Genomic DNA, 26,206 nt, shown 5'->3' with positions numbered 1-26,206 from the left:
GCTTCAGGCCCAGAAGGTCCTGACCTGCTCCTCCACAACTTCAAGTCTTTGTTCTTTTTCTTACGATGTTTGTTTGTTTTTTAATATATATTTGTACTGATTTCAGAGAGGAAAGGAGAGGGCGAGAGAGAGAGAAACATCAATGATGAGAGAGATTCATTGATCGCCTGCAAACCCCACACTAGGGATCCAGCCAGCAGCCCGAGCCAGGAATTGAACCATGACCTCCTGATTCATAGGTCAACGCCCAGCCACGGAGCCATGCTGGCAGGGCATTCTTTTCTATCTTGATGGGAAATACGCAGCATTTTCTCCTCCACAGAACCACCAGACTGAGCCTCTGGCACACACATCCTCAGACAGTTCTAACTCATTTGCAGCAACTGCCATAGGATCAGTAATACTTAGCTGGCCCTTAGTTACAGGCCTTATGCTGATTCAGCCTGTTTCTGATATCCTAACTTGGCCAGTGATACGGTCCCCGACTTTTAGAGGATTTTGAAACGAGATGCATTGACTTGTCTACATGTGCTGATTAATTTAACAAGAGGGACGGGAGTGCCCTCTCATCAAAACTCAGCACGTAGGTGTGAATGCAAGAGGTTCTCACCCTCCCCACGTCTAGTCTCCTCCCATGAGACCCACCTTTTCCAGTTCGGTGTGTGTGCCTTCCTAGACCAGCATTACCCAGCCTGGCTGTGCTGGCAGTTGGGGCCAAATCATTCTCTGTGGTGGGGGCGTCCTGTGCATCTTATGGTGTTGAGCAGCTTCTTTGGCCTTCACCCACTAGATGCCAGGAACACCCTCCCCTGTCTAGGCATAACAGTCAAAAATGTCTCCGGACATTTTCAAATGTCTCCGGGGCCTGCAAATCATGCCCATCCTTGATGAAAGCCAGTTTCATAGCTTTATTATATAGTTACTAGAGGCCTGGTGCACGGATTTGTGCACTGGTGGGGTCCCTCGGCCTGGCCTTCGCCCTCTCACAATCCAGGACCCCTTGGGGGATGTCAGAGAGCCGGTTTTGGCCCGATCCCTGCAGGCCAGGCCGAGGGACCCCACTGGTGCACAAATCTGTGCACTGGGCCTCTAGTATGTATATAAGATCTTTGGTTAATCTCTTTCCATCCTCCCCCCTCCCCCTTCCCTCTGAGATTCATCAATTTGTTCCATGTTTCCATATCTGTGTGTTGAGCGTCTGCCCCCTGGTGGTCAGTGTGCGTCATAGCTACCGGTAGAATGGTTGAACGGTTGCTTAGGCTTTTATATATATAGATTTTAACAGGCAACTTACCAGCAGTGGTTCGTGGGTTTAGCTTTTTGAAAAAGATAAATTATATCAATATATACCCATTTTATACAGCTTGCCTTTTCTTCTTAACAGTGACTTGGAAATCTGTCCAAGCTATTACAAACAGATTTAGCCCACCCTTTTTCACTACTGTATAGTATTCCCATAGATGTATGTAGATAAAAGTTTGTGTGGTCATTTCCCTGTTGGTAGACATTTAAGTGTTTAGGAGTTAGACATTCACAGTGACTCAAACAAAACAAAGCTTTCTTTTTTCTTTTATACAAGGAAAGCCTAGAGAAAGAGAATTTGGCTCTCTATGGCTCCACAAAATTGGCAGGTACCTGGAGCTTTCAGTGTTTCTCTTCTGCCATTGAAAGAATGGGGCTTCAATCCTCAGGGATGCCTCTCATGATCACAGATGCTGTCGACACCCTCTCTTTGCAAGGGAGACTGGGAAATGTAGTTTTCAGTGGAAGCATTGTGTCCCCCAAGAAAAATAATCCATTAAAAGTAGGGAAGATGATATTAGTCTCAGCCTGCAATGAAGTTATTTCCAGTTTTTCTTTGTTGCAAAAAATGCCATTATGAATATCTGTGGGTACCACATTAAAAAAAAAAAAATCCCCACCCTGACCGGATGGGCTCAGTGGATAGAGCGTCAGCCTGTGGACTGAAGGATCCCGGGTTCGATTCTGGTCAAGGGCATGTACCTTGGCTGCAGGCACGTCCCTAGTAGGGGGTGTGCAGGAGGCAGCTGATCGATGTTTCTCTCTCATCAATGTTTCTAACTCTCTATCCCTCTCCCTTCCTCTCTGTAAAAAATCAATAAAATATATTTTAAATAAATAAATAAAAATAAACAATGACTCCCTAAAATAGCTTCTTTAAAAAAAAAAAAATCCCCAACTGATGTACCTATGGAGGTGTTCCCAGTTTTTGTTTATATCTCATATGGTTCTTTTTTGTTATTTATGCAAGAATTTTTCCAGGGTGGATTTGGAAAAGCAAGATTGCTGGGTCACATGGTATCAACATTTAACTTTTATTAGATCCCTCAGCATGGCGGGGCCGTCTTTACCACTGCGGCCACAGGTTCATCCTTCTTCTCCCTTCCCCAGGTGGGGTTCATCGACTATATTGTGCACCCGCTGTGGGAGACATGGGCCGACTTGGTCCACCCGGACGCCCAGGAGATCCTAGACACCCTGGAAGACAACCGGGACTGGTACTACAGCGCCATGCGGCAGAGCCCGTCGCCGCCACCCGAGGAGGAGCCGGAGGGGCCGGACCACCCAAACCCCCCTGATAAGTTCCAGTTCGAGCTGACGCTGGATGAAGAGGAGGAGGAGGAGGCGTCCTCTGCCCCGGGTGCAGTTGAGGTGCAGGAATTATTCATGGCTCAGGATGCATCCCCAGTGGAGGAACTGTTGGATGTCGATGGCCAAGACGCATCCACCGAGGTGGACGTAGAGGAAATGTCCTTGGCACAGCCAGCAGACAGTGTGCCTGTGGGCCAGGACGAGTCCGCATCCCCAGATGCGTCGGTGGATGCCATGGGCTGCAGCAGCCCCCACGCCCTATCTCCGGAGAGGCCCGCTCTGCCTGCCTTGAGGACCCCACCCACTCCAGAGGCTGCCCCGGGCCTCCTGGGCCTCCCCTCCACGGCAGCCGAGGTGGGGGCCCAGAAAGAGCATCAGGCTGCCAAGAGGGCGTGCTGTGCCTGCACTGGGACATTGGGCGAGGACCCACACACACTCCCAGCCCCTGGTGGGTGGGGGTCTGCTGGAGGCCCTACCTGAGCCTCAGCCTCTACACCCTCTTACCCTTCCTGCCTCCTTTCACCACCATCGTCCCCCGACTGCCTCCTTCACTGCCTCAAAGACTCTTCGGCCTCCTGAGAAAAAAGAAAACAGAAAAGTGGGGTTTTTTTCTCTTTTCTTTTTTTCCCCTTTCCCCCCCACCCCCAACCCAACCCAGGGGGCACGTTTTGGAGGTGGGGCCTGGGGAAGGAGGGGCTGAGGTTCTGGAAGGGGTTTTATTTTTGGAATTTTCATTGTTACATTTTTAGAAAAAAAAAAAAAACAGGGAAAAAAAAACAAACAACAGGATGAAACACAGCAACTGTAGATGCTCCTGTTCCCGGCTCCCCCCGGTCCGTCTCCAACCCCACCCCACACCCCTCCCAGGCCCCAGGCTCAGTCTTCCAGCCTCTGTGGGCTCTCCACCTGAGCCCAAGCAGGCGTAAGGTCTCCTTCCAGGCTCTTCCTAAATTTGGAGGGTTTCTAGAATCCAGCCAGGGAATAGCCATTCTGGGCAGGGGCCCAGTGGGGCGGGTCACTGAGAGGCCCCAGCTCCAGCCCCGCTCAGGCTCACTGCCTCCCCGCCAAGTCTTCCACCTCATTTTGCACAAACCTGGCAATACTGACTCGGGGACAGGCTTGGGGATGCTGTACAACTTAGGATGCTGGGAGGCGAAGGTGTGAGGGGGACATTTGCACCACCAGCCTGGGGTCTGCGCTCTGAGGAGGGCCTGATCCACCTGCCACCCCCGTCCCCTTCCACTTTGGGTTCCGTTTGACTTTTCTCCATTTGGGGGGACAGCTCCAAGCTGCACCCCCTTCTTCCAGCTGCTTCTCCTCTTGTTTCTGCCTTAATGATTCTCATGGCCATAGGAGAGGGTTGCAGTGGCTCCCACCTGCACCTTGGGTGGGGCGGGGCCAGACCCAGAGCCCCATCCCAGGCATCCCCCCAGCATCCTCCTGCCCCCCTCCCTGACCCTTTGCCCTAGGAGGAAGCAATAATGGTGTACACCCACATTCCCTCCTTCCCTACCCTGGCACCAAAGTCATTTCTCCTTTGTTCCGCCTTGCCAAGCCGCGCCCTCTCCCTTAACTATTCCCCAAGCAATATGACAGACAGATGCAAGGCCATTTCTCTCCAAGCCATGGGGGACTGTTTGGAAGGAAGGACCCCCTCTTCCCTTGCCTACTCCTCCTCGTGGCCTGGTTCTGTAGATGGGTGGGGTGGGGCCTCTCTCATTGCCCCCACCCCTTCTATTCTGAGCACATGGTACTGTAGCCCACCCCCCCCCCGCCCCCTGCAGCCTTCCATCCGTCTGTCTATCCCACTGGGGAGTACCACCCTCTCCCACCCTCATGATACTGTACAGGGTTCTTTTTTGTAGTGAAAGTAGTTTCTGTCCTAGCCGGCAACCGGAGTGGGCCTTTTTTTGTTTGTTTTCTTGTTTTCCTTTCTTTTTCTTTGTACATACTGTAAGGTTGGTTTGTAAATTTATTCTACAGAGGCAAAAAGGGAAAATATATGTGCCCTTCCCCGGCTGACCCAGTCAGGGAAGGAAGGGTGGGGATCTCCCAAGAGGGAGAATCCCTATTCCTATTGTATTATATCAACTGTACCATAGACCCCAAAAGGGTGGGCTCGGCGCTGTTTGATGGGGAGTCGGTTCATCCAGGGGGTAAGGGCTGGGCAGAGCCTGTCCCTCCCCCTGCCCAGGGCTGGGCTCGACTGGCAACAGTTGAGATGGACCATCCCACCCCCAATCAGGGCTCCTCTCTCCATGGGGGGTGCACAAGTCCCCCGGGAGGTACTCCAGTTTATCCACTTTGATGGTCAATCAATCAGTCCATTGATCGATAATCTTTCGATCTTGTCTCCAATTAAACCGAGGCTTTCACTGATCTTCCTGGCTAATGTGGCTTTCTTTCCCACCTGGTCCTTGAGGTGCGCCTCTCCAGCACTGCCTGCCTGGGGCGGGAGGTGAGGGAAAGGGGGCTCTGACCCTATCCCTCCCCAAGGACATAGAACTTGAGGGGGTTGCAGGGAGCTTGGCGGAAAGCAGCTTCCAGGCGTGGGCTAGGGCCTGGCACAGGGAACTCCGGATTGTAAAACGGAGGTTGAGACCAGGCCGTCTTTGGAGGCCAACAGACCCAGGTGACCTCGCTTCCGCCACACAGAACATGTCTGACACGACTCTTGGGTTCTTCTGGAATCTCAAATCACCCCTGGAAGCCTCCAGGAGGCCTGATTGACACCTTCACCATGATTGACACCTTCTGGCTGCCAGGTCATGATAAAAGGTTTCGGGGCAAATTCTGCCGTGGAGACGTTAAACTTGATTAGCAAGCACAAGAGCATCGACACCTGTAAATCCCATGAATTCCCAGCATTCTGTCCATATTGGTGTTGCAACCTTCATGTTGCATGAAAACAAAACCAAGGAACAAACCTGAACAATTTTAAGGCAGGATTCTGTGTTGCTTTGGGCCTGTTAGTCTTATGGGAATCCGGCAAGCAGAATCCTCCAAGTTAATGACTGGACAAAGAACAGGCTTGGGTTATAAACTGTTTTCTAATTTGTTCATACAAGGTTAGGGAGTGCACCTCATATTTTAACCAATCCACATAGTTTAATACTATTAATTCCACCCATGGGAGCCCCCTTTTCCCACCTTTATCAGGCTAATTAATGAGCCCCCAATTTCACCTATTCAATGGCTCGGTTGTTGGGCATTGTCTCATGTACCTAAAGGTTGCTGGTTCAATTCCCAGTCAGGGCATATGCCCAGGTTGATTGATGTTTCACTCTCACATCTATATTTCTCTTTCTCTTCCTCTCCCTTCCTCTCTTCTCTGAAAAATCTTAAACAACAAAATCACAAGCGGTGCTGACATTCATTATGCTAAAGAACAAAACTTCCCAGGTAGATAGAGATATGGATAGGGGAAGTGTTTGTGATGTGGGCTTTTGGATTAGAATACTGGCTGCCTCTGGGATATAATAAGCAAATACACACACATACACACACACACACACACACACACACACACACACTGAGTGGTTAAGCACCATGGGATCAGTAGATGTATATATTACAGCTTGTGTGTTTTGAAACAAAATGAGGACAGCTTATTTGAATCGAAGGAAAAGCTGACACCTGCTCTGCCATCCATCACTAGCACCAGAGACCAGTTTGGATCCCAGCTCTCGCTATGTGCCCTCAGGTATGATCTCTCTGACCTCAGTTGTCTCATTTGTAAAATGGGATAAAAATCTCAGACTCATGGAGTCAGTCTTGAGCAGCGCTGTCCAGCTGAAACTTTCTAGCATGGGAATGTTCTATGTCTGCCCTATCAACATAGTAGCCACTAGCCCCACGTGGCTATTAAGCACTTGAAATATCACTAGTGCAGCCCTGACCGGTTTGGCTCAGTGAATAGAGCGTCGGCCTGCGGAGTGAAAGGCCCCAGGTTTGATTTCGGCCAAGGGCATGTACCTTGGTTGCGGGCACATCCCCAGTGCGGGGTGTGCAAGAGGCAGCTGATCGATGTTTCTCTCTTATCGATGTTTCTAACTCTCTATCCCTCTCTCTTCCTCTCTGTGAAAAATCAATAAAATATATTTTTTAAAAAGAAATATCGCTAGTGCAACTGAGAAACTGGAGTTTTAATTTTCCTTTCCATTAAATAGTCACATGTAGCCAATGGCTACTGTATCAGACTGCACAGTTCAGGGACTTACATCTGAGAGGGAGGTGGAGGATTTAGTGCATCAAGGTTTGTATGCTTGACTGTGGTTTAAAGATTCACAGTAGATGTCCTGGCCCAGAGGAGTGGAGGCAGCCTGGACCCAGAGTGGAGCAGCAACGCTGGAAAACTAGCGAGAAGGTTCCAGAGAATCTGAACTTTGTTCAAGAAGCAGAGAGGAGACCAGCTGTTTCCCCAAGGGTGTTTCCAAGGGAGGCAGAGTCGGGGAAAGGGTATCAGGATGGGGGTCGGGGGCAACAATACTCACCCCAGGTTGCAGGGGATGGCCAGGTGGGCCCGGGCAGCCTCCTTCCTCCAGGCCTCGGTCTCCCCCAGAGTGAAAGGGCAGGCGTGATGTCCCAAATGTCTCCAGTGTCGGACAAAGTTGACAGGCTGAGAATGTTGGTCAAAGGGCAGAGGTGGCATGTGACCATCCCTGGCTCTTTACAACCCTCCTGATGGGGAGTCCAGCTTTCCTCGGGCGACCATGACCAAGGGCAGGGAGGCCTTGTAATCTGAATAGGGCTGGGTAAACGGGAGAAGGGGTGGAGTCAGTTTATTCTCTGAAGTTGACATCAGCCACTTGTAGGCTACAGAGTCTTAAGCAAACAGCTCCGCCTCTCCCAGCCTTTCCAGGGCTCTGATCTCATTAGGAGGATTATTTTATTCAGTCTCCAGCAATCCTGGAGGTGTGTACTCTCATAGGCTCTATTTTGCAGAAGAGGAAACTGAGGCCAAGAAAGGATTTCACAATGTTGGGGAAATTCAGGGAAATAAGGCCAGGATCTCACTTTACCTGGTGACTGTTCCACAATGATAGCTCCTTGATACTTTTATATTATTACCGCTATTTTATTTCACACGCACAAAATCTTGAGATGTGGGTAATATTTTTCCCTCTTTCACAGCATAAAACTATAGGGAAGTGCAAATGAAAAGCACTGTAGTTCCTTTTTTTATATATTGGCAAATAATGAATATATAAACCGTTCCGGGGTGGGCAAAGCACTTTTATAGCTCGTTAGTGCTAATGGAAGTTGACACAGAGAACTTTCCAGAAGTGATCTGTCAATATTTATCAAAAACATAACAACTGTGCATGCATTTTGACCCAGCCATTGCAGTTTTAAAAGTACTTATCCTAAAGAAACAGTTGGATGAAAACCATAAGATGCGGGTACAAAAGGCCCATTCTGGTATTGGTCAGAATATTAAAGAATTATTAAAGACCCAGATGTCCAACCTAGGGAGTCATTAAAGTATGCTTTGCCAGCACAATGGAATAATATGCAGCCATTAAGAACAATAGGTGAGTGCTGGCCTGTGTTTCTCAGTAGGTAGCATGTCAGCCTGTCCCTGAAGGGTTGAGGGTTCGATTCCCAGTCAAGGGCACGTACCTGGTGTGTCTCTCTCTCTCTCTCTCTCTCTCTCTCTCTCTCTCTCTCTCTCTCCTTCCCTTCCTTCCTTCCACTCCCTCTAAAATGCAATGGAAAAATATCCTGGGGTGAGGATTAAACAATAAGGTGAGTCTACATTGAAATGACAAGATGTTAAACGTGAGAAGGGCAGGTTTCAAAACATTCTCCATTATATATGATCCTACTAAAAAATATGTGCATAGAAAAGGCAGCTTGTCCATCAAAATATTAACAGTTCGCCAATGGGAGGATTAAAAGAGATCTGTGCTTTCTGTTCTGTAATCTTAGCAATGAGCATGTTTTAAGAATTTTTATAATCCAGGGGAAAGTTATTTCATAATCAGAAGAAATAAAAGCTGGTCGTTGTTACCTGGGAACCACAAAGGCCTGGTAGATAAGCACACGGGCTCTGGATTCAGCTTGCCGGGGTTCTAGTTCCGACTCTGCCAGTTAATGATTGGGTTAGTCTGAGCGGGTTCCTTACCGGCTCTGTGCCTGTTTCCCTCGTAAAATGCAAATAATAACAGCCCAGGTTTTCCAGGCGATTACTATGTACTGTTTGTTTTACGTAAATTATTGCACTTAATTCTCACAAGAGCCTATAAAGTAGATAGTGTTGTTATTATAAAATGGGTCATAGACAGGGCACCCGATCTGCGGGAGCTCGTTCCCGAGCGCCCCTAGAGCAGCGCTAAGGCACTGCAGCAGGACAGAACGTCGCGCACGCGCAGACAGGGAGGCGTGGCGAGGCCGGCGGGAGATTTTCCCGCGACACGATTGGCTGGACCGCGAGGGGCGGGCCGTTTCGCCTTCGGAACCCGAGGGCTCTGCGAGCGGAGGGGCGCGGACGGAAGCAGGTGAGACGAACACCTGCGGCGGCGGCGGAGGGGACCGGCTGTCAGACGTCACTCCCTTCCGGAGAGTGACCCCAACGTCGGTTCCACTTTCTTAGAGGGGCCCAGCGTCACCCCCCTGTCCTCAGAGTACTCTGGCGTCATCCCTCCCCCTTCTTGAGGGTAACGCCGGACGCCGCCCCCTTTCCTGAGAGTGACACCTGAGACGCCCACCTTTCCCAGGAAGGACTCCGGCGACCTCTCTCCCTCCTGAGGTGACCCTAGCGTCGGTTCTTCCTCCTGAGAGTGACATCAGAGTCGCCCCCACTTCCTTCGGCGTGGACAGCCCTTCCCAAGGGGACCCTGCCGTGACTTTATCTCTTCCCACGGGGACCCCAGGTCAGACCGCTTCCTCCAAGGTCCCCAGGATGGTTCCTCCTTCCTGGAAAGTGGCGCGTCTTTGCCCCCCCCCCCCGCCCCCTTTCCCGAGGCTTCCTGTCACTGCCATCCTCACCCCCTCCCCCCCGAAAGGCCCCGCCGTCCCCCTGTGCTCCGAGGTGTCCCCTCCTCCCTTCCAGTTTGAGGTGCTCCGTGCAAAAAGGCTTCAGTGGTCCCCACATATGAGAAGCCCCCCCCCCCCCGCCCCGCGCCCCCTTCCCGGCTGGGGCCTGGGCGGGGGTGAAACCAGCTCACGGAGGAACTCGCCGTGTTACACAGAAATCGTTTCAGGAACTGGGGCTGTTTCCCCTGAAAATGGAAGCCGCAGGAAGGATCTAAAGCTTCCCGACACTATGTATCAAGCACTTCTCAATTTTACGATTGAAAATGTGTAATTTTTCCATTTTACCTGGCAAATTGAAAAAAAGTAATTTTTTTCACCCCGGACAGGCATTACTTTGTTTCATGAGGTTCCAAGAGATGGTAACAGCTAGAAGGAGGTCACAGGGGCTCTCTCCGTGTTGAACTGAAATCCAGATGGCTGAGTGTCTTACTCCTGCACAGAACTGGGCGGACCCGCACCCTTGGAGAAACATCTAGAACAGTGGTTCTCAACCTTCTGGCCCTTTAAATACAGCTCCTCATGTTGGGACCCAACCATAGAATTATTTTCGTTGCTACTTCATCACTGTCATGTTGCTACTGTTATGAATCGTCATGAAAATATCTGATATGCAGGATGGCCTAAGGCGACCCCTGTGAAAGGGTCATTCGATCGCCAAAGGGGTCGTGACCCACAGGTTGAGAACCGCTGACCTAGAAGCTTTGGCCAACTCCATTCACTCACGAGAACGTTTCTTGCAAATCCACGGTGACCAAGAATTCACCTGGAAATTGTTCCTCTTTTCGTTAACGTTCAAATACATGTGAAGCTCTTATCGTATGCCCGTAAATAAAATGGTGGACAAGGCAGAAAACCGGAAGGATAACGATGACTACAACGCGGACAAATGCATCACGACGTCTGCAAGCTACATTTTTCTGGAGCGTGTCTCAGGCTTTCCGGTTGCATGTTAATGACCAATCAATCAGGCAAGTATCTGTCTCTCCCTCGTTGGCTGTCGGCTGCCGGAGGGCAGAAGCCATGTCTTCGCTCCCAGTTGTCTCTCCACTGAGCCTGGAACGTGGCAGGCACTGCAGTATTTGTTGTTCCCGCCCTAACTCTTCACGTGGTGAATCCCTAGAGGAGCTGGGCCATGGCCAGGGCGGGTGAACTCTAAGAGGAAAGCACAGCTCAGAGTTGACAGGGACCCCACATGCAAGAACTGAGACTCAAGGAAGAAGCGCCGACGCCTTGGCTGATGCAATTCATCTTTCTTGACCCTGAAGCTGGGAGCGAGTGAAGGCGAAGAGGCGGCCGAAGTCGGCATCGGGCTGCGGTGTTTCCAGTTTGCCACCGAAGTTGTGTAGATCGGCTGACTAAATCCCGGCGGGTCCTGGGATCTCTAGTCTGAGAAGTATTCCTGGAGGCCATGCTCAAACTGCGGCACAATGAAATCAAAGTTACAGCGCTGAGGTGTGGATGTGGTGCTGACGCCCTCTCAGGAGGAAGAAGTCCTTTAAGTAGGGAGCTTCTGGGACGCATTGGCAGCCGTTGTATTGAATTTATAAAAAATATAGTTTGCCCAGAAGATCTGAAGAATGATCATTTAAAAAAATAACAAGTCAAGGTCAAGGGCATTCTACACCCTGGGGACGCATTCAATCTTGTTCCTTTTCTAACGTCTCTGGAAATAGTTCCTCTTTCCATGCAGAGGCCCACCAGAGGGTGCTGCACTCCTTCTAGAGTAGACCTACCTCTTGTATCCGCCGAAGGCCACAGGGAGCTAGAAAACCATCCTCAAATAAGACAGGAAGTACTGATTTCCCACCGGTGATGACAGCCAATGAGTAATCAAAAGTAACCCAGGTAAAGGGCTCTGAGGACATTAAATGTTATCATTTATCATTCTAACTTTACCAACCTTGATAAATCAGATTAATCTCATGTTCTCACTACGTACCGCATTCCTAGTCAATAACACTACATTTATTGTATTTTTACTGTGTTTGCCAGGCACGAGGTACTATTATCACCATTTTACAGGTGAGGAAAGTGAGGCACAGAGATTTGCACTAAGTGCTAGATATGGATCTCAACCCTAGTCTGTTGACTCTAGTGTATTATTTTTTTATTTTCTTAAATTCTATCTTCTGTAATATATATGTGCACTAACGTTTATAATTTAAAACCAGAATACACTCAAAGAAGAAGATATTCATTGATGCAAAGGTACACTGTATCGTATAAGCAAGAGACTCTGTACATCCAGAACTACAGTGCCTTTCACAGAGTTGAAAGCTACCTTAGACAACATCCAGTGAATTGAGTGTGGGGCGTTACTTGATCACCGTCACCATGAGTCCATCCTGTCTTTCATCTTCACCTTTATTATCTCTTTGTGTACTGGAACTTCCCCTCAGCTTATAAATATGGTGTCTTCTGAATCTTAACAGCAGAACTCCAAACCCCCCACGAACCCTTTGTTCCCCTCCAGCTATCATCTGATCTTTCTGTGCCTCACACAAATGTCTCCAATGACATGTTCCCTTCCTCAGCTTCTTTCACTGACTCAGTGTTGTCTCCTTGGCAACACTGCCTTTTTTAAGGAGGCACTCAATAAATATTTACCGAAGGAATCTATTGCTTTACCTTCACTATTTTTCCAAAATGATGCTCAGTAAGGTGACTTCCCAGTCACCAAATCCACTGGGCATTTGAAGCTGTCTGTTTTTCTGAACCTCTTTGCACTTAATAACCTTGGTCCTTAAAACATTTTGTGCTCAACATTTTCTCTACTTGGCTTCTGTGACACTACTTTCCTTTAGTTCTCCTCGTAATGTTCTGCTGCTGGTATGTTTCTATCGGCGTTTTTCTTACTCCCATCTACTCCTTAAATGTTTCTCAGAATGTGCCTTTAACTCATTGTTCTACACTCCTATGTCTCGAAGTGTGTTCCCTGAACAGGTGGCATCAGCATCAACTGAGAACTTGTTAGAAATTCAGTTCTTTGGCACTCACCTAAAGGACCTCTGAAATAAAAGACCTCTGAAATAATGATTTTAAAAAATTAGGTATAGAAGGGAGCTTCTTGAACTTGATAAAGTTTTCAGCAAAACTTAAGGCATAAATTACAGAAAGTCTTTTGGCAAATATCAGATTTAATGTTGGGACATTAGAATCAGTTGCCTTATAGTTAGGAATAAAACAACTATAGCCTGGCTGGTGTGGCTCAGTGGTTGAGCATTGACCTATGAACCAGGAGGTCACGGTTCAATTTCTGGTCAGTGTTGCCAGCTCGATCCCCATAGGGTGCATGCAGGAGGCAGCCGATCAATGATTCTCTCTCATCATCGATGTTTCTATCCATCTCTCCCTCTCCTTTCCTCTCTAAAATCAATAAGAATATTTTTTAAAAGGAATAAGACAACTATACCCACTATTTCCACCATTAATCAACATTACAGTGGGTCTTAGCTAATAGTAAGACAAGAAAAAGCAGTAAGTGGGTTACAATTGGAAAATGACATTATACTATCATTATTTGCTTGTGATTTTATTATCTACTGAAAATAATACAAACTAGTAGAATAAGGGAATTCAGCAAAGAGGTCAGTAGAAGAGCAACATATCTATATCAACAACTTTCATATATATGAGAAATATCAATTTAAAAGGATCCAGGAATAAAGGTCCCATTGATAATAGCAAAACTTTATGAAATTTCCATTAGCAAACACATTGCAAGCTCTTTGTGGAGATCTTATAAAAGTTTCCTGAGAAGAGCAAAAAAGACTTCACTAAACAGACAAGTATACTAAGTTCATGAATGGAGAGATCTAATATTCTAAAAATATTCTCTCTCCCCAACTCAATCACTTTAATGCAATCCAATACAAAATTTGATTTTCCATGGAACCTCATAGAGAGGAATAAATATGCAATAATAGCCCACACTGTTATTTTTTTTTAAGAAAGAAAAATGGAAGGGGGAGGGGCGTACTTGTTCTATCTGATATTAAGACAGGTTATAAAACTAATAACAAACAAATTGGTGTAAAAAATGAGTATGTCAACAAAACAGAATAAAAAGTAAAAAAATTAAAAAAGAATAAAGAGTCCCATGCATATATGGGAATTTAGTATAAAAAAGGAATAGCATCTGAAAACTATAGGTAGAAAATGAATTAGTCAAAAAATGGTTTGAAAAATATATGATTTGGCAGCAATCAGCTATCCTTATAAAATTCCTACTTTTTAAAAAAATATATATTTTATTGATTTTTTACAGAGAGGAAGGGAGAAGGATAGAGAGTTAGAAACATCGATCAGCTGCCTTCTGCACACCCCCTACTGGGGATATGCCCACAACCAAGGTACATGCCCTTGACCGGAATCGAACCTGGGACCTTTCAGTCTGCAGGCCGACGCTCTATCCACTGAGCCAAACCGGTTAGGGCTCCTACTTCTTTTTTAACATGTATTTTATTGATTTCAGAGAAGAAGGGAGAGGGATCGAGAGATAGAAACATCAATGATGGGAAAGAATCATTGGTTGGCTGCCTCCTGCATACCCCACAGTGGGAATGGAGCCCACACCCGGGCATGTGCCTTGACCAGGAATCAAATAGTGATCTCCTGATTCATAGGTCGCCACTCAACCACTGAGCCACACCGGCCCGGGCTATCGTCCTACTTCTTATCATACATATCAATAAATTCCAGATGGATTTTAAAATAATGCAAAAACAAAACAAACATATTTGAAGAAAAAAATATTTTAAAAAACTTCCTGATGTCTCTATTAGTCATGATTCTTGGTTCTAACAGAACTAATAAAAAACCAATCCTGATTAATTTAGGCAGAATAATTAATTTATGGGCAGGAGACAGTAACTTAACAAATGGAAATCTCAGGAACCACAAGTCATTCTTAAAATGGAAAACCCATCAAAGAAAAGTCATAAATGTGTGTATACATGTGTAAGAAACTTCTAGAATGCATCGGGACTATGATTTGTTACAGCCACTTTGGAGGGCAATCTAGCAGCATCTAGTAAAGCTGTGCCTACCCTATGATCTAGTAAGTTCCACCTCTTAGTATCCACTTGGAGAAATACACACACTTGTGCCCAAGGAGACATGATTAAGAGTGGGCATTGCAGCCTTTTCTGTAATTCTGAGAAACTGGAACAACCTAAAAGTCTGTCAATCATGGAAGAGATAAAAACAAAATATCAGGGAGCTGATAAATGGAATATGCCATTACAGATAGACTGAGAAGTCCTACTGAGCGGGGGAAAGCAAGATGCAGAATAATACAAGCAGCATTATGCTATTTATGGAAGTAAACAGAACGTTACAGCAATTTTTTTTTTTTAAGATGTAGAGGAGACTGAAATGGATAAATAGTAAGATTTAAGCTATGTCTGTAATGTTCTTAAAAAAAAGATTAGGTATTTAACAATTAAAGAGAAATGAGAGTGGACACAGATCTTGTATGGTCTGGCCCCCTGCCAACCTTTGTTTAGCCTCTTCTGGCACCATGTTCCTCTTCTCAGAGTTTTATCTAGATTTGATTCTCAATGCTGTAAGACCATTGCACTTGATGCTTTCTCTGTCCAGAATTTTGCCCCTTTCATCTAGTTTACACTCATCAATCCTTTGGATTTCAGTGAGAAAAACACTTCCTCAAGAATGTTTCCTTGGACCCTGTTGGTGTGGTTCAATTGGTTGGGCATCGTCCTGGGTACCAAAAGGTTGCCAGTTCGATTCCTGGTCAGGGCACAGCCCCAGTAGGGGGCACGCAGGAGGCATCTGATGGATGTTTCTCCTCCCCGCCCATCAACTCTATCTAAAAATCAATAAAATTTTATTTTTTTAAAAGAATGCTTTCTTGGGCCCTAACTGGTTTGGCTCAGTGGATAGAGCGTCGGCCTGAGGACTGAAGGGTCCCAGGTTCGATTCCGATCAAGGGCATGTACCTTGGTTGTGGGCACATCCCCAGTAGGGGGTGTGCAGGAAGCAGCTGAATTGATGTTTCTCTCATCGCTGTTTCTAATTCTCTATCCCTCTCCTTCTCCCTTCCTCTCTGTAAAAAAATCAATAAAATATATTTTAAAAAAATGTGAATGTAACTGTGACCCACATCTATTTGCCATTCAGCATGTTGGTAACATTGCTTCAGCATCTGGCTTTCCTTGAGAGTGACCAATGGTCCCCGCTTACCTGAGAATGCCAGACTTTCAGTGTCCAAACTGGGAAAGTCCAGGCAAGCTGAGATGAACTGGTTACCCTACTCCCCTGCTAAGCTGTTATTACCATGAGGGCAGGGGTCATTTGGGGCTTGGTCACTGTCTAGGAGAGTCAGGGTTTTTATTTTAAAGTTGTTTTGTGGATTTGGGAAGTGAATGTAAATACCTTTGCTGGTCCAGTTGCTCTCATAGGTAAGTACACAGTAGGTGTCAAAGTACCATTTTTGCAGATAAGAAACTTCACCTAACTGCTGATACCTAAACTGCTTTACTAAGTCAGCTAAACCTGACCTCAAGACCCGGGATCTAACCTCTCTGAAAGGAAATTCAACTCTGGGGTAGGTGCTGTGGCTTCTAGCAATTGCATTACATGTAAATCTCCAGATCACTGTTTTTGGAACTTTCACTGCTATACACATTGACCCCACGGGAGCTCTTTAGTATTCATTCTCACAAGCATATGGTAGGGTGTGCTGTGGCTGAGAATGGCTGCTTTGGTGTACCCACAGGTTGAATCTGAATTCCACCACTTAGTGGTCATGTGACCTTGGGCAAGTCACTTCCCTGAACCGGTTTCTCATCTGTAAAGTATACAGGCTTATGCTTCCTAGCTCAAAGCAGTATTTTTTTTAAGGCCTGATGCTTTTTTAAAATATATATTTTATTGATACTTTACAGAGAGGAAGGGAGAGGGATAGACAGAAACATTGATCAGCTGCCTCCTGCACACTCCCTTCTGGGGATGTGCCCGCAAGCAAGGTACATGCCCTTGACCAGAATCAAACCTGGGACCCTTGAGTCCGTAGGCCGATGCTCTGTCCACTGAGCCAGACCGGTTAGGGCTCAAAGCACTATTTGACAAATGAGTCAAAACACTTTATAAATACTAAAAGGCTATCCAGGTATTAAGTTTACAATTCCTAGTCCTCCCCTATTCATTCAATGCAGCCAACATAGATGTATTTCCTTGTTCCATAAAAAACCTTGGAGCAGGACTAGAGAACTGAGCACAACTAAGGTAGCCTTTAGGTGAACTGAGTGAGTGAAGCCACAGACGGGAGGTATGAGGCTTTCCCTGGAAGGGACGGAATCAATGTTTCCTCTCTAAACTACTTGGAGAACCTGTGAATTCCCCAATATAGGTATACCTTGTTTTATTGTGCTTCCCTGGCATTGCTTTTTTTTTTATTTTTTTATTTTTTACAAACTGAAGGCAAGATGCTCCACCAGCAAAACAACAGTGACTCACTTTGCGATGGTCTGGAACCAGCCCCACGCTGGCTCAGGTATGCCCATAGTGGAGACCACACTTCATTTTATTTCCACCCCCTCAAAACGAAGAGTGGATTGGCAGAAGATCCAGAACACATACTGCCTTCACACATATTGTTCAAGAGACCAGACTATTGAGCCCTTTGTCTAAGAAAATTCCCCAAAACCCGTCTATTTTATTAAAGGCACTTCAATAAAAGAAAAGGTGCAGTCTGTGACTGAAGTACACTAAAATGACCAGACAGATCTTCACCAAATTTGCAAAGCATGTTGGGGATGGTTTGCCCTAAAATAGAAACTGTGTGCACATATGAAATTAACCTCTCAGGGCCCTGGGAGATGTGTCAGGAGTTAGGTCATTGTCTTCAAAGCAGCCCAAAGTGATGATAGAGTGAGCTCTGTGTGTCTTGCCTACGGGAGAAAGATGCCCTACATATCAAGAGGCAACGGGCAGAGTTAACAAACTGGTTTCAAATCTAAGACCTAAATCAAAGACTCGAGTGCATTTCAGGAGAAGAGTCTTTTCTGTCCTCCGGTTCAAGATCTTGAGCCGAGAGTAGAGGTAGAAGACACTAGTTAGTTTGTTCTTTATTTTCATTGGAAAGTTACAGGGTTACTTATCAACAAAATGACTGTCCAGGACAAAAATATCCAGTGGTTTCTATGTACAGGCGCATCCTGGGGTCCCTACCTCCTGAAGGGCCTCACCCCCAAGGCCTCAGTTGGCTCCTTCCCAGTCCTCTAGGAACCAATCACAGAGACACAGGGGACAAAAACCAGCCTGACCTCAGGACTTGCTCTCACCCCAAAGGGAGGTGGCGTCTGCTGGTGTGGGACCCAGGCCTCGTCTTGGGATAGTGGATGGGAGGTTTTCTTTCCCAGGAACCCACCCTGATGGACCCCCCCTTCCCCGCCCCCCCCCCCCCCAGCACTCTCTTAGACATTCCTGGGACTATTCTGACGGGCTCACGGGCTCCCACTCTGGTCTTTTTCCTTTCAAGTAGTCATTCTAACACTAGGGCATCCCAGCCTCGCATCCTGGTGGACACGCATTTGCTCTGTCGCTTTTCTTTTGTCCCTATTTTTGTACAAAAACAATACTCCTGATGGGACCATTTTTTGCCCAAGAAAACCAAAGTGGTTCAACAGGTACAGTTCTGCTGGTCGATCTGCTTCCGGCAGGGCTCCATGGTGACAGCGACGCCCACACCGCTCCGGCCAGATGTCATGCAGGTAACCTCGCTCCAGGTGTCCGTGTCTGGGTCATAACACTCCACGCTGTCCAGGAATGTGTGGCCGTCGTAGCCCCCTGCAGGGATAGCAGCGGAGATGGTCACTGCCTCCAAGGGCAGGGGAAAGAAAAAGGAGGAAGAAACCACAGGAAGCCTTCCTATGTGACTTGAGCCAGCCCCCCAAAGATGAGGCTACTCAATTCGTCTTCTCTACCCAGGTCCCCACGCCCAGGGCCTCACCGAGAACATAGATTCTCCCCTGGTGCACAGTGATCCCCAGGGCACTTCGCCGGTGCTTCATGGGAGCTACGAAAGTCCACGTTTCTGTCTCCACGTTGTAGCACTCCACACTGTTCAGCTGGTCCTGGCCATCGTAGCCCCCAGCAGCATAAATACAGTTGTGCAGGACACAGACTCCTAAACCACACCATGAAGAAAGGGTGACTCCGGGGCCTGGCCTGGGGGGCCCCAGCCACCACCTTCTTGGGGGGCCCCTTCCCTCCTCCCTCTCCCAAAGGACCCTTCAGAAACTAAGCCAGGAAAGAGGAAGTTGATGTCAGAATCTAGCTCTCCTGTGTGTGCCACAGGGTACTCAAGATGGAAACAACAGGCTTCACTCAGGCCTGGCCAAGTCTCACTCCCGGGGCGGGGAGGGTGATCCTCCATGATCCCCTCCCCTCAGCCCCCACCCACCTGCCCCACTTCGGATGGTGTTCATGGGTGTGATCATTCGCCACTCATCTCTCTCTGGATAGTAACATTCGGCTGAGTTGAGGCGGTTCGTCCCGTCAAAACCCCCAACGGCATAGAGCAGCCGGTTGAGAACAGCCACTCCCACCCCGATTCTTCGATTCAGCATTGGGGCCACCAAGTGCCACTCATCACGCTCTGGCTCATACCTGCAAGGGCACAATAACAACGACAGCAGCAGTCAGAGCCGTCCTCCAAGGAACACTTCCTAAAGCCCAGTATTCCACTAGGTCTATTCTGCTAGGTCTAGCTCTTTAATCCTCACAATTGTTCTCTAAGGTGCAAGTTATCAGTAGCTCCCTTTTCCAGATAAGGAAACTGAGGTTCATAGCTGTCATGTGCTCAAGGTTTTACACACACACACACACACACACACACACCTGCTGGACCCTGCTGGCTTCATCAGACCACTTCCAAGGCCTGTGCTGAGTCTTATGTGTGCTATCTCACCAATGCCCTAGCCTAGTGGGCAAGGGGTCCTCATTATTGTCACCTCTCTTCAAAGATGATAAGATGGAGGCACAAAGGGGTTAAGAGGTACATCAGGACATAAAAAAACCCGTGGAATCAAAAAAGCAATGGAGCTGGGGTCTGACCCAGCCCTCTCAGAAAACAGGACCCCAACTCTAACAACGAGGCTACCTCCCAGGATGTTTTTTCTTAAAGTTTGATCTCAGAGAGAGAGGGGCCTGGGCAACTCCAGTTCATGCCTGTGCTCCTGGAATAATTAATAGTGTCTTTTTTTTTTTTTTCCCCAAAAATAGCCTATTAAGGGTGATGCATCATCCCATCATCCTTGTTACAGACCACAGGCATTAGAAACCTCTGGGGCATTTGTTTAAAATTTCCATTCCCCAGCCTTGCTCCAAACCCACCCACCAATGCCAGACCTCCACAGCTCCAGCAGCAGGCTGGCGAGTTTAACAAGTTCTCCAGGTGAGACCTATATCCTGGATCTCACTTCTGGAAGAAGAGAAGGTAGAGGACTAAACTATGCAGAAGTCAAAAGTCCAACACGCTTGGCCCCTAAACACAGGGTCACTCCGCGCAGGCTGCACTGCACCAGGGCACCACATCGAAGAGGGCACTTGCCACATACCAGACCGCAGACTCTATTACAACAATTTGGGGGCTGACGACAGTGAGGGGTTGCGTTTTAACAAAATTAGCATATTACATCAATTTCAACCTGATGGAACTCTTTCCAAGTCTGCACAAAGGAGCTGTATGGTTTTGTGACGGCCCTGTACACAGACCCAGGCCCAGACACATCATCCAAGCTCACCACTAGAAGTCTCCCACGAATTTAGCTTTCATTTGAGGTTTCTGCTACCTGAAAGCAGGCTGTAGAGACAGGCACTCAACAATAGGAGGAATCCCCAAATGCCAACGGCTTGGGACCTGTCAGCTGGGGGACCCTCTGAGCCCACCCCTTCTGGCCCTGCTACTCACCTCTCCACACTGTTGTGGTGGATGCATCCATGGGAGCCACCAACAGCATAGATGTGCCCATCGATGACCCCAACCCCAATTCGGTTGCGTGGGACACTCATGGGCGCACAGGGCGACCACTGGTTGGTCATGGGGTTGTAGCAGTCCAGGGCGCTGGAGTCGGTGTTGCCATCGGGCGAGTTGTTCCGGCCGCCCACGGCATACAGCAGCCCGCCCACCACGCAGCCGGCCAGGCCACTTCGAGGCACCTGCAGGTCTGCCAACCGGAGCCATGTGCCATCAGTGGGGTTGTAGGCCTCCAGGTAGCTGAGTGACTGGCGGAAATAGCCACCAGCAGTGTAGATGAGCCGGCCCACCTTGGGCGCCCGGCAGGGCATCACCTGTGTGGGCTTGTGCAGGGTGAGCTCCTGGAAGATCTTGACCAGGTAGTCCTTGCAGCGGGAGTCTGACTGCAAGATCTCACACTTCTGCAGCTGCATCTGCAGGAAGTGGGGCGTCAGCGAGTGGCAGCGCACGGCCCGCAGCAGCGCCTGTACATAGAAGCGTCGGTGCTCACAGTCGTACTTGACCCAGTTGATACAGGCATGGAAGACCTCAGACTCGCAGCGCACATTCAGATCATCCCGGCTGATGAGGGTCACCAGCTGGCAGTGGGACAGGTTGAAGAACTCCTCTTGCTTGGCCACCTGCAAGGGAGTTAGCGTGACAGGCTGACTCCTGTGTCCCCCCCAAGGCGTCAGCTGTAGTGACCTTGGACAAGTCACTCAGCCCGCCTCTGACAGTCTGGTTCCTCATCTGTAAATGGGAGTTTGAATAGTATGAACTCATTGGTTGTGAGGATTAAAGGAGTTAGTACCATGTGCCAGGCATGTAGTACATAAGTACTCAGGTAAACGGGCAAAGACACAATGTACTGTGTATCTTTTTTGTTTCATTTTTTATTTGAACTATAAGAACATTACCTTTTAAATTTTTATTTATTTATTTTGAGAGAGAGAGAGAGAGAGAGAGAGAGACAGAGACATTGATTTGTTGCTCGACTTATCTATGCATTCATTCACTGGTTGGTTCTTGTATGTGCCCTGACAGGGGGTCAACCCCACAACCTTGGCATATGGGGACAACGTTCTAACCAACTGAGCTACCTGGCCAGGGCTACCTTTTTTTTTTTTTTTTTTTAATGATAATACTTTTTCAAAATGGCATATTTACTAAAAAGGAAAAAATAGCCCTAGCCGGTTTGGCTTAGTGGATAGAGCGCCGGCCTGCAGACTGAAGGGTCTCAGGTTCGATTCCGGTCAAGAGCACATGCCTGGGTTTCAGACTCGATCCCCAGTAGGGGATGTACAGGAGGCAGCCAATCAATGATTTGCTCATCATTGATGTTTCTAGCTCTCTCTTCTCTCCCTTTCTCTCTGAAGTCAATAAAAATATTTTTTTTAAAAAAAAGGAAAAAATAATAGCAATAGAATATTCTAGGAAAAAAAAGTACAGGCTCTGAAGAAAGCAACCTGAGTTGTAATTTTGGCTCCCTACTTTCTAACTGGATGACTTTGGGCAAATATCTGAAACATTCCATGCCTTTGTTTTCCTCCTCTATAAAGGGGATTATATCAGTAGGGGATTATATAATGGGGCTGCTCCTAGGACATACAGGGCCCTGGGGCAAATCCTTCCTGTCAGGCACTGGTCTATAAAAATAGACCCCACATCAGCAGGTTACCACCGTTCAGGTGCTCCAAGCCCAGGCAATCTCTTCAACAAGCACCATGTAGGGCAGTGGAAAAGCCTGTTTGCAGGCTGCCTTTCTGGAAGCTAGCTGTCCAGATCCTCGGGACAACTGGTCAACCCCACATGTGGTGGCGAGGGAAGAAGAGAAATGGTGACCAGAGTAATGTCTACCCCGCTGGTCCCGGCCACTGAAGGAGGATTTTGAATACTTTTAGGAAAGCCCTCCAACGCATACTTCCTCCTGGGATAGTTAAGAAGATTCAGTGATTTAAAGGATGGAAATCATTTAGAACACAGGCTGGCCCACAGCAAAGACTCAAGCACTTATTATTTCTTTCACAACTTCCTCCACGTAAAAATGAAAACGAAACCAAGAACATAGGATGACACTGCGTGAACCAAAGAAAACACGTCTAAGGGTCACATTTGCAGTCAGCAGCATGTCATGGGTCTTCAATAAATATTTGCTGACTGCCTGAAACGCCGGGCCCTGCTCTGCACACACCAGGGCTGAGCTGCTGTCATGTTGGCTGCATCCTAGCCCCACTCTGGACCCCAGAAACCAGGGAGCCCAGATACCCATGAAGGTCTCACTCGCCTCAGCTGTTTCCCAGCGTCGCCCTAGATGTGTACACTAGAAGCTCAGAGCTCCGCTCTTCTCCAGCTGCTTGCCTTCACCCTTCATATCTCAAGGGAGGGAGGGATGACCACCCCCGGTCCCTGGTCCTTCTCATACCACCCCAAGCCTTGCTCCATGGCCCGTCCCCTCACTCACCTCCCCGAAGTGCATGTAGATGTATTCTCGGGCACGCTGGTGAAGCTCAGCACAGCCAATCTGCTCAGCGAAGTTGGCGATGCCGATGGCATTGCTGGGGTCCAGCTGCTGCACCAGAAAGTCACTGCAGGCACGGACGACACTGTCGATCTGGTACATGACGGCACCGTTCATGACATGGAGCACGCACTTCTCACCCATGGAGATAGAGGCTGTATAGGCGAACTCGATGAGACGCTCCATGACCTTGGGGTGGATGCCCTCGATGGACACCACCTCCATGCCCTGCTCCCGCAGCCCGTTGGTGAACATGGCCTTGAAGACAGGGCTGGATGAGGCCAGAACCACCTTGTGGGCCATGAACTGCGCAGCCGGTGCGTCCTGGTACTTGACCTGAAGCGTGACATCGCACAGCTGCTGGCTGAGCCGCAGTTCATTCATGATTCCGAAGGCCTGCTTGGTGTGGTCCTCCAGCGTGTAGCTGAAAGTGCGGTTGCCATGCTGGGAGGGTGTCACCTCAGCCTTGCACTCGGTGGAGGCGTACATCACTGTGTCCCCTGAACCCTCAGGGCGCTGCGACCTCAGGGGCAGAAATCGGGTGTGGACCCCAGCCCCGCTAGGCCTGGGTTCCGGCTGCATGGGGTTCCAGGTGACAAGGGACAACACCACCACTGACACTCAGGGGCCTGGAGGAGGGAGAGCACAGGGCTGGGGACAGGGCCTGGGGCCAGGCCTCCTTTTTAAAAATAAAGCGACTCCCAGACCAGCTTTCCTTGACAAGCCCAGGCGAAGCAGATCCATTTGTTCTTGCTAAAGGTCCCATCGCCTCGCCAGCCCACAGGTCCATCCTAAAACACGTCAGATGATGTCCCTCCCCGGCTCAGAATCCCCCAACTCCCTATAGCATGAGTAAAACCACATGACCTGCCAAGCCCTCCACAATCAGCCCCTGTCCTCTTCCCTTTGCTCACTCTGTTCCAGCGGTTTACTGGCCCTTCCCTTCCTAGATCATGTCCAGCTCACTCTTTCTTTCATTCATTTCACCAACATTTATTGATCAGCTACCGTGTGCCAGGCACTGTTCTAGGCACCGGGGACATAGCAGTGACAAAGACAGACATAAACTGTGCTGGAGTTGACACCCGGGGAGGAAACGGCCATAAATAAAATAAACAAGATTTGAGTAGAAACTGGAGTCATGAAGAAAATGACAACAGCATTGACCGTGTGACGTGGGGGCAGTTACTTTAACGTGGGCGGTCCAGGCCTCTGGTGGAGCTGAGACAAAAAGAATGAATATATGAAAGCGGGTGCGGGTGGGAGTTAGTTTTCCAGGTGAGGGAACCAACCGCAAGTGCAAAGGCTCAAAGGCAGAATGAGAGCGACAACCCGGAGAATCAGGGAAGAGTGTAATGACAGATAATGACTACAGAAAGGGGGGTCTTCTGGGGCCTGGAAAGCCAGGGCATGAGTGGCGTTTTGAAAGGTCCTGCTTGGGCAAAGGTGGGGGTCGGGGGAGACCTGCAAGGGGCTCCCCAGGTTCTCCATCTTATCTTTCCGGGGCTCAGCTCAGATTCACCTCGTTTTCATTCCCATAACCGCCCTTGTCAAGAACTGAAATGAGCTGCTTGGCTTGCTCGTGGAGGGGCGGCCCATCGCCCTGGCCCTCGCCCCAGCGCCTCGGAAGGCAGGGAGCCCTGTGCAGGTCAGGGCTACACCACCTTCTCGGCGCCTCCCCCACGTCCAGCCCGAACGTGCCAAGGCGCAGGGTCAGCGGGCTGCGGCTGGCCGGCTGCCCCTCCACTGTGCCCGCGGGGCGCCTCCTCCCCTGGGCCCCGGGTGCCGCGGGCCACTTCTCGCGGCCAAGGCCCCTGGCCAGTCTCTTGGTCGGTGGCCAATGGGTCCACGGTGCCCCCTGGGCCCTGGGCGCTCACAAACGCGGGGGGGGGGGGGGAGCGGGAGGGGGGAACGGACGGGACTGCGCATGCCCCGCAGGAGCCGCCACCGAAGCCCAGAGGGAGGAAGTGACCCCACCGCGGCTCCGCGACTGCCTACCCCGGGGCGCAGATCCAGCCCCCCAACGTCCCGGGGTTCCCGCGCCTCGGTGGCAGCGGCGCTCCCAGGGCCCCTCGGCCGGCTCGCGTCTCTCCCAGGCAACCCCGCGAGCCGCGCCGTCCAACAAAAGGACAGGACTCGAGCCGCGCCCTCCTGGCCTCCGCCGGGCCGCGGGGACCCCGAGCTACGGGCCGGCGGGGCCGTGTCTCCCGGTCCCCCCCCTCCACCCCCCGCCCCGCACGGCCGCAGAGGCGCTCCCGGCCCGCCGCCCAGGCGCAGGCCGCGCACTCACCCCGCCATGGCCGCGCTCGGGCTCCGCCTCCGCCGCCCAGGCCCGGGCGCCTCCATCGCAGCGCGCGGGGGGGGGGGGGGGCGCGCGGTCACCGTGACTAAGCAGAGCGGCGGCGGCGGTGTCAGAATAAAAGTCCCCGCGGCCGGGCCGCTCCCCTCCCCTGCCCGCCGGCGTCGCCAGGCTGCACGTCCCCCGCGCGGCGAGCTCGGCGTCCATCCCCGCGGCCAGCGCCGCGTGGTCAGCGCCGCGGGGATCAGCGTTCCCGGTTCGAGGCCGGGCGAGCCCTGCCGGCACCTGGACACCCTCCCTGTCGCCGCGGCGGGCGCGCTCACCTCGGCCCCCGCGTGGCCTCGCTCCCGCTCGCTGCGGGGCGGGGATGCCCTGCACGTGGCGGCGGCTCCGGGCGCGGTGGTGACACCCGGGGGCCGAGCGGCCGCGGCCGAGCCGGGGGCGGCTCCCGCCCCACCTTCACCGTCGGGGACGCGGGGACCGCTGCGCTGTCGCGGGACCTCGGCTCCGGGTCGGGGCGAGGCTGAGTCGCCGGGAAGGAGGCGGGGAGAGGGCGCGGCAGGGAAGGAGCCGAGACTCCCCGCCCTGCCCTCGGGTGCCTGAGCCTGGGACCGGAGCCGGCGCCGGGCGAGGGCGCGAGGCCAGGGGCGCCCCCGTTACCCCTTCGCTGCCCCTTCCATCGCCCTGTTTCCTCGTCTCAGCGCGCAGCCGCTTCGCAGCACCAGCTCTCCTCCCCTAGCGCAGGCCTCGCGCCGGC

General features: G+C 50.0%; 2 protein-coding genes and 1 long non-coding RNA gene across 9 annotated transcripts in view; 1 reads left to right on the top strand and 2 right to left on the bottom strand.

Moving 5' to 3' along the window:
- PDE4A (phosphodiesterase 4A) overlaps positions 1-4,993 on the top strand; it is a 45,288-nt gene extending 40,295 nt beyond the window's left edge. For all 4 annotated transcript variants that reach the window (XM_059696834.1, XM_059696835.1, XM_059696836.1 and 1 more), the window contains one exon: positions 2,413-4,993. In XM_059696834.1, the coding sequence (XP_059552817.1) occupies positions 2,413-3,093 (681 nt within the window). In that variant the 3' untranslated portion in view covers positions 3,094-4,993. The remainder of the gene's footprint in view (positions 1-2,412) is intronic.
- LOC132235062 (uncharacterized) lies at positions 2,323-8,210 on the bottom strand. The gene is made up of 2 exons (XR_009452970.1): positions 7,107-8,210; positions 2,323-3,188 (listed from the first exon to the last, which is right to left on the bottom strand). It is a non-coding gene; the product is annotated as an uncharacterized LOC132235062 (long non-coding RNA).
- A 9,500-nt stretch (positions 8,211-17,710) lies between these two features.
- Positions 17,711-25,998, bottom strand: KEAP1 (kelch like ECH associated protein 1). 4 transcript variants are annotated; one of them, XM_059696832.1, is made up of 6 exons: positions 25,773-25,998; positions 23,094-23,779; positions 20,588-21,273; positions 19,079-19,284; positions 18,626-18,802; positions 17,711-18,462 (listed from the first exon to the last, which is right to left on the bottom strand). In XM_059696832.1, exons 2-6 carry the CDS (start codon positions 23,730-23,732, stop codon positions 18,296-18,298), a joined length of 1,875 nt encoding a protein of 624 aa, XP_059552815.1. In that variant the 5' UTR covers positions 23,733-23,779; positions 25,773-25,998; the 3' UTR covers positions 17,711-18,295. The 4 variants fall into 4 exon arrangements, with proteins under 4 accessions (XP_059552815.1, XP_059552814.1, XP_059552813.1 ...); XM_059696831.1 differs by lacking the exon at positions 25,773-25,998 and adding an exon at positions 25,441-25,695; XM_059696830.1 differs by lacking the exon at positions 25,773-25,998 and having other exon boundaries at positions 23,094-25,125.
- Between the last annotated feature and the right edge of the window lie 208 nt (positions 25,999-26,206).

Source organism: Myotis daubentonii, chromosome 5 (genome assembly GCF_963259705.1).
Source record: "Myotis daubentonii chromosome 5, mMyoDau2.1, whole genome shotgun sequence".
NCBI classification, from domain to species: Eukaryota; Metazoa; Chordata; class Mammalia; order Chiroptera; family Vespertilionidae; genus Myotis; species Myotis daubentonii.
Note: the sequence above shows the minus strand (reverse complement) of the source record. Positions and strands in the feature narration are given on the sequence as shown.

Excerpts from the sequence above, each read along its gene's own strand:
- KEAP1 (XM_059696832.1), bottom strand. The coding sequence starts at position 23,732 with ATGCAGCCGGAACCCAGGCCTAGCGGGGCTGGGGTCCACACCCGATTT. Across the intron at positions 21,274-23,093 it reads TCTACATGCACTTCGGGGAG|GTGGCCAAGCAAGAGGAGTT; the intron begins GTGAGTGAGGGG and ends ACTCCCTTGCAG. Across the intron at positions 18,803-19,078 it reads CACCATCCGAAGTGGGGCAG|GAGTCTGTGTCCTGCACAAC; the intron begins GTGGGTGGGGGC and ends GGTGTGGTTTAG.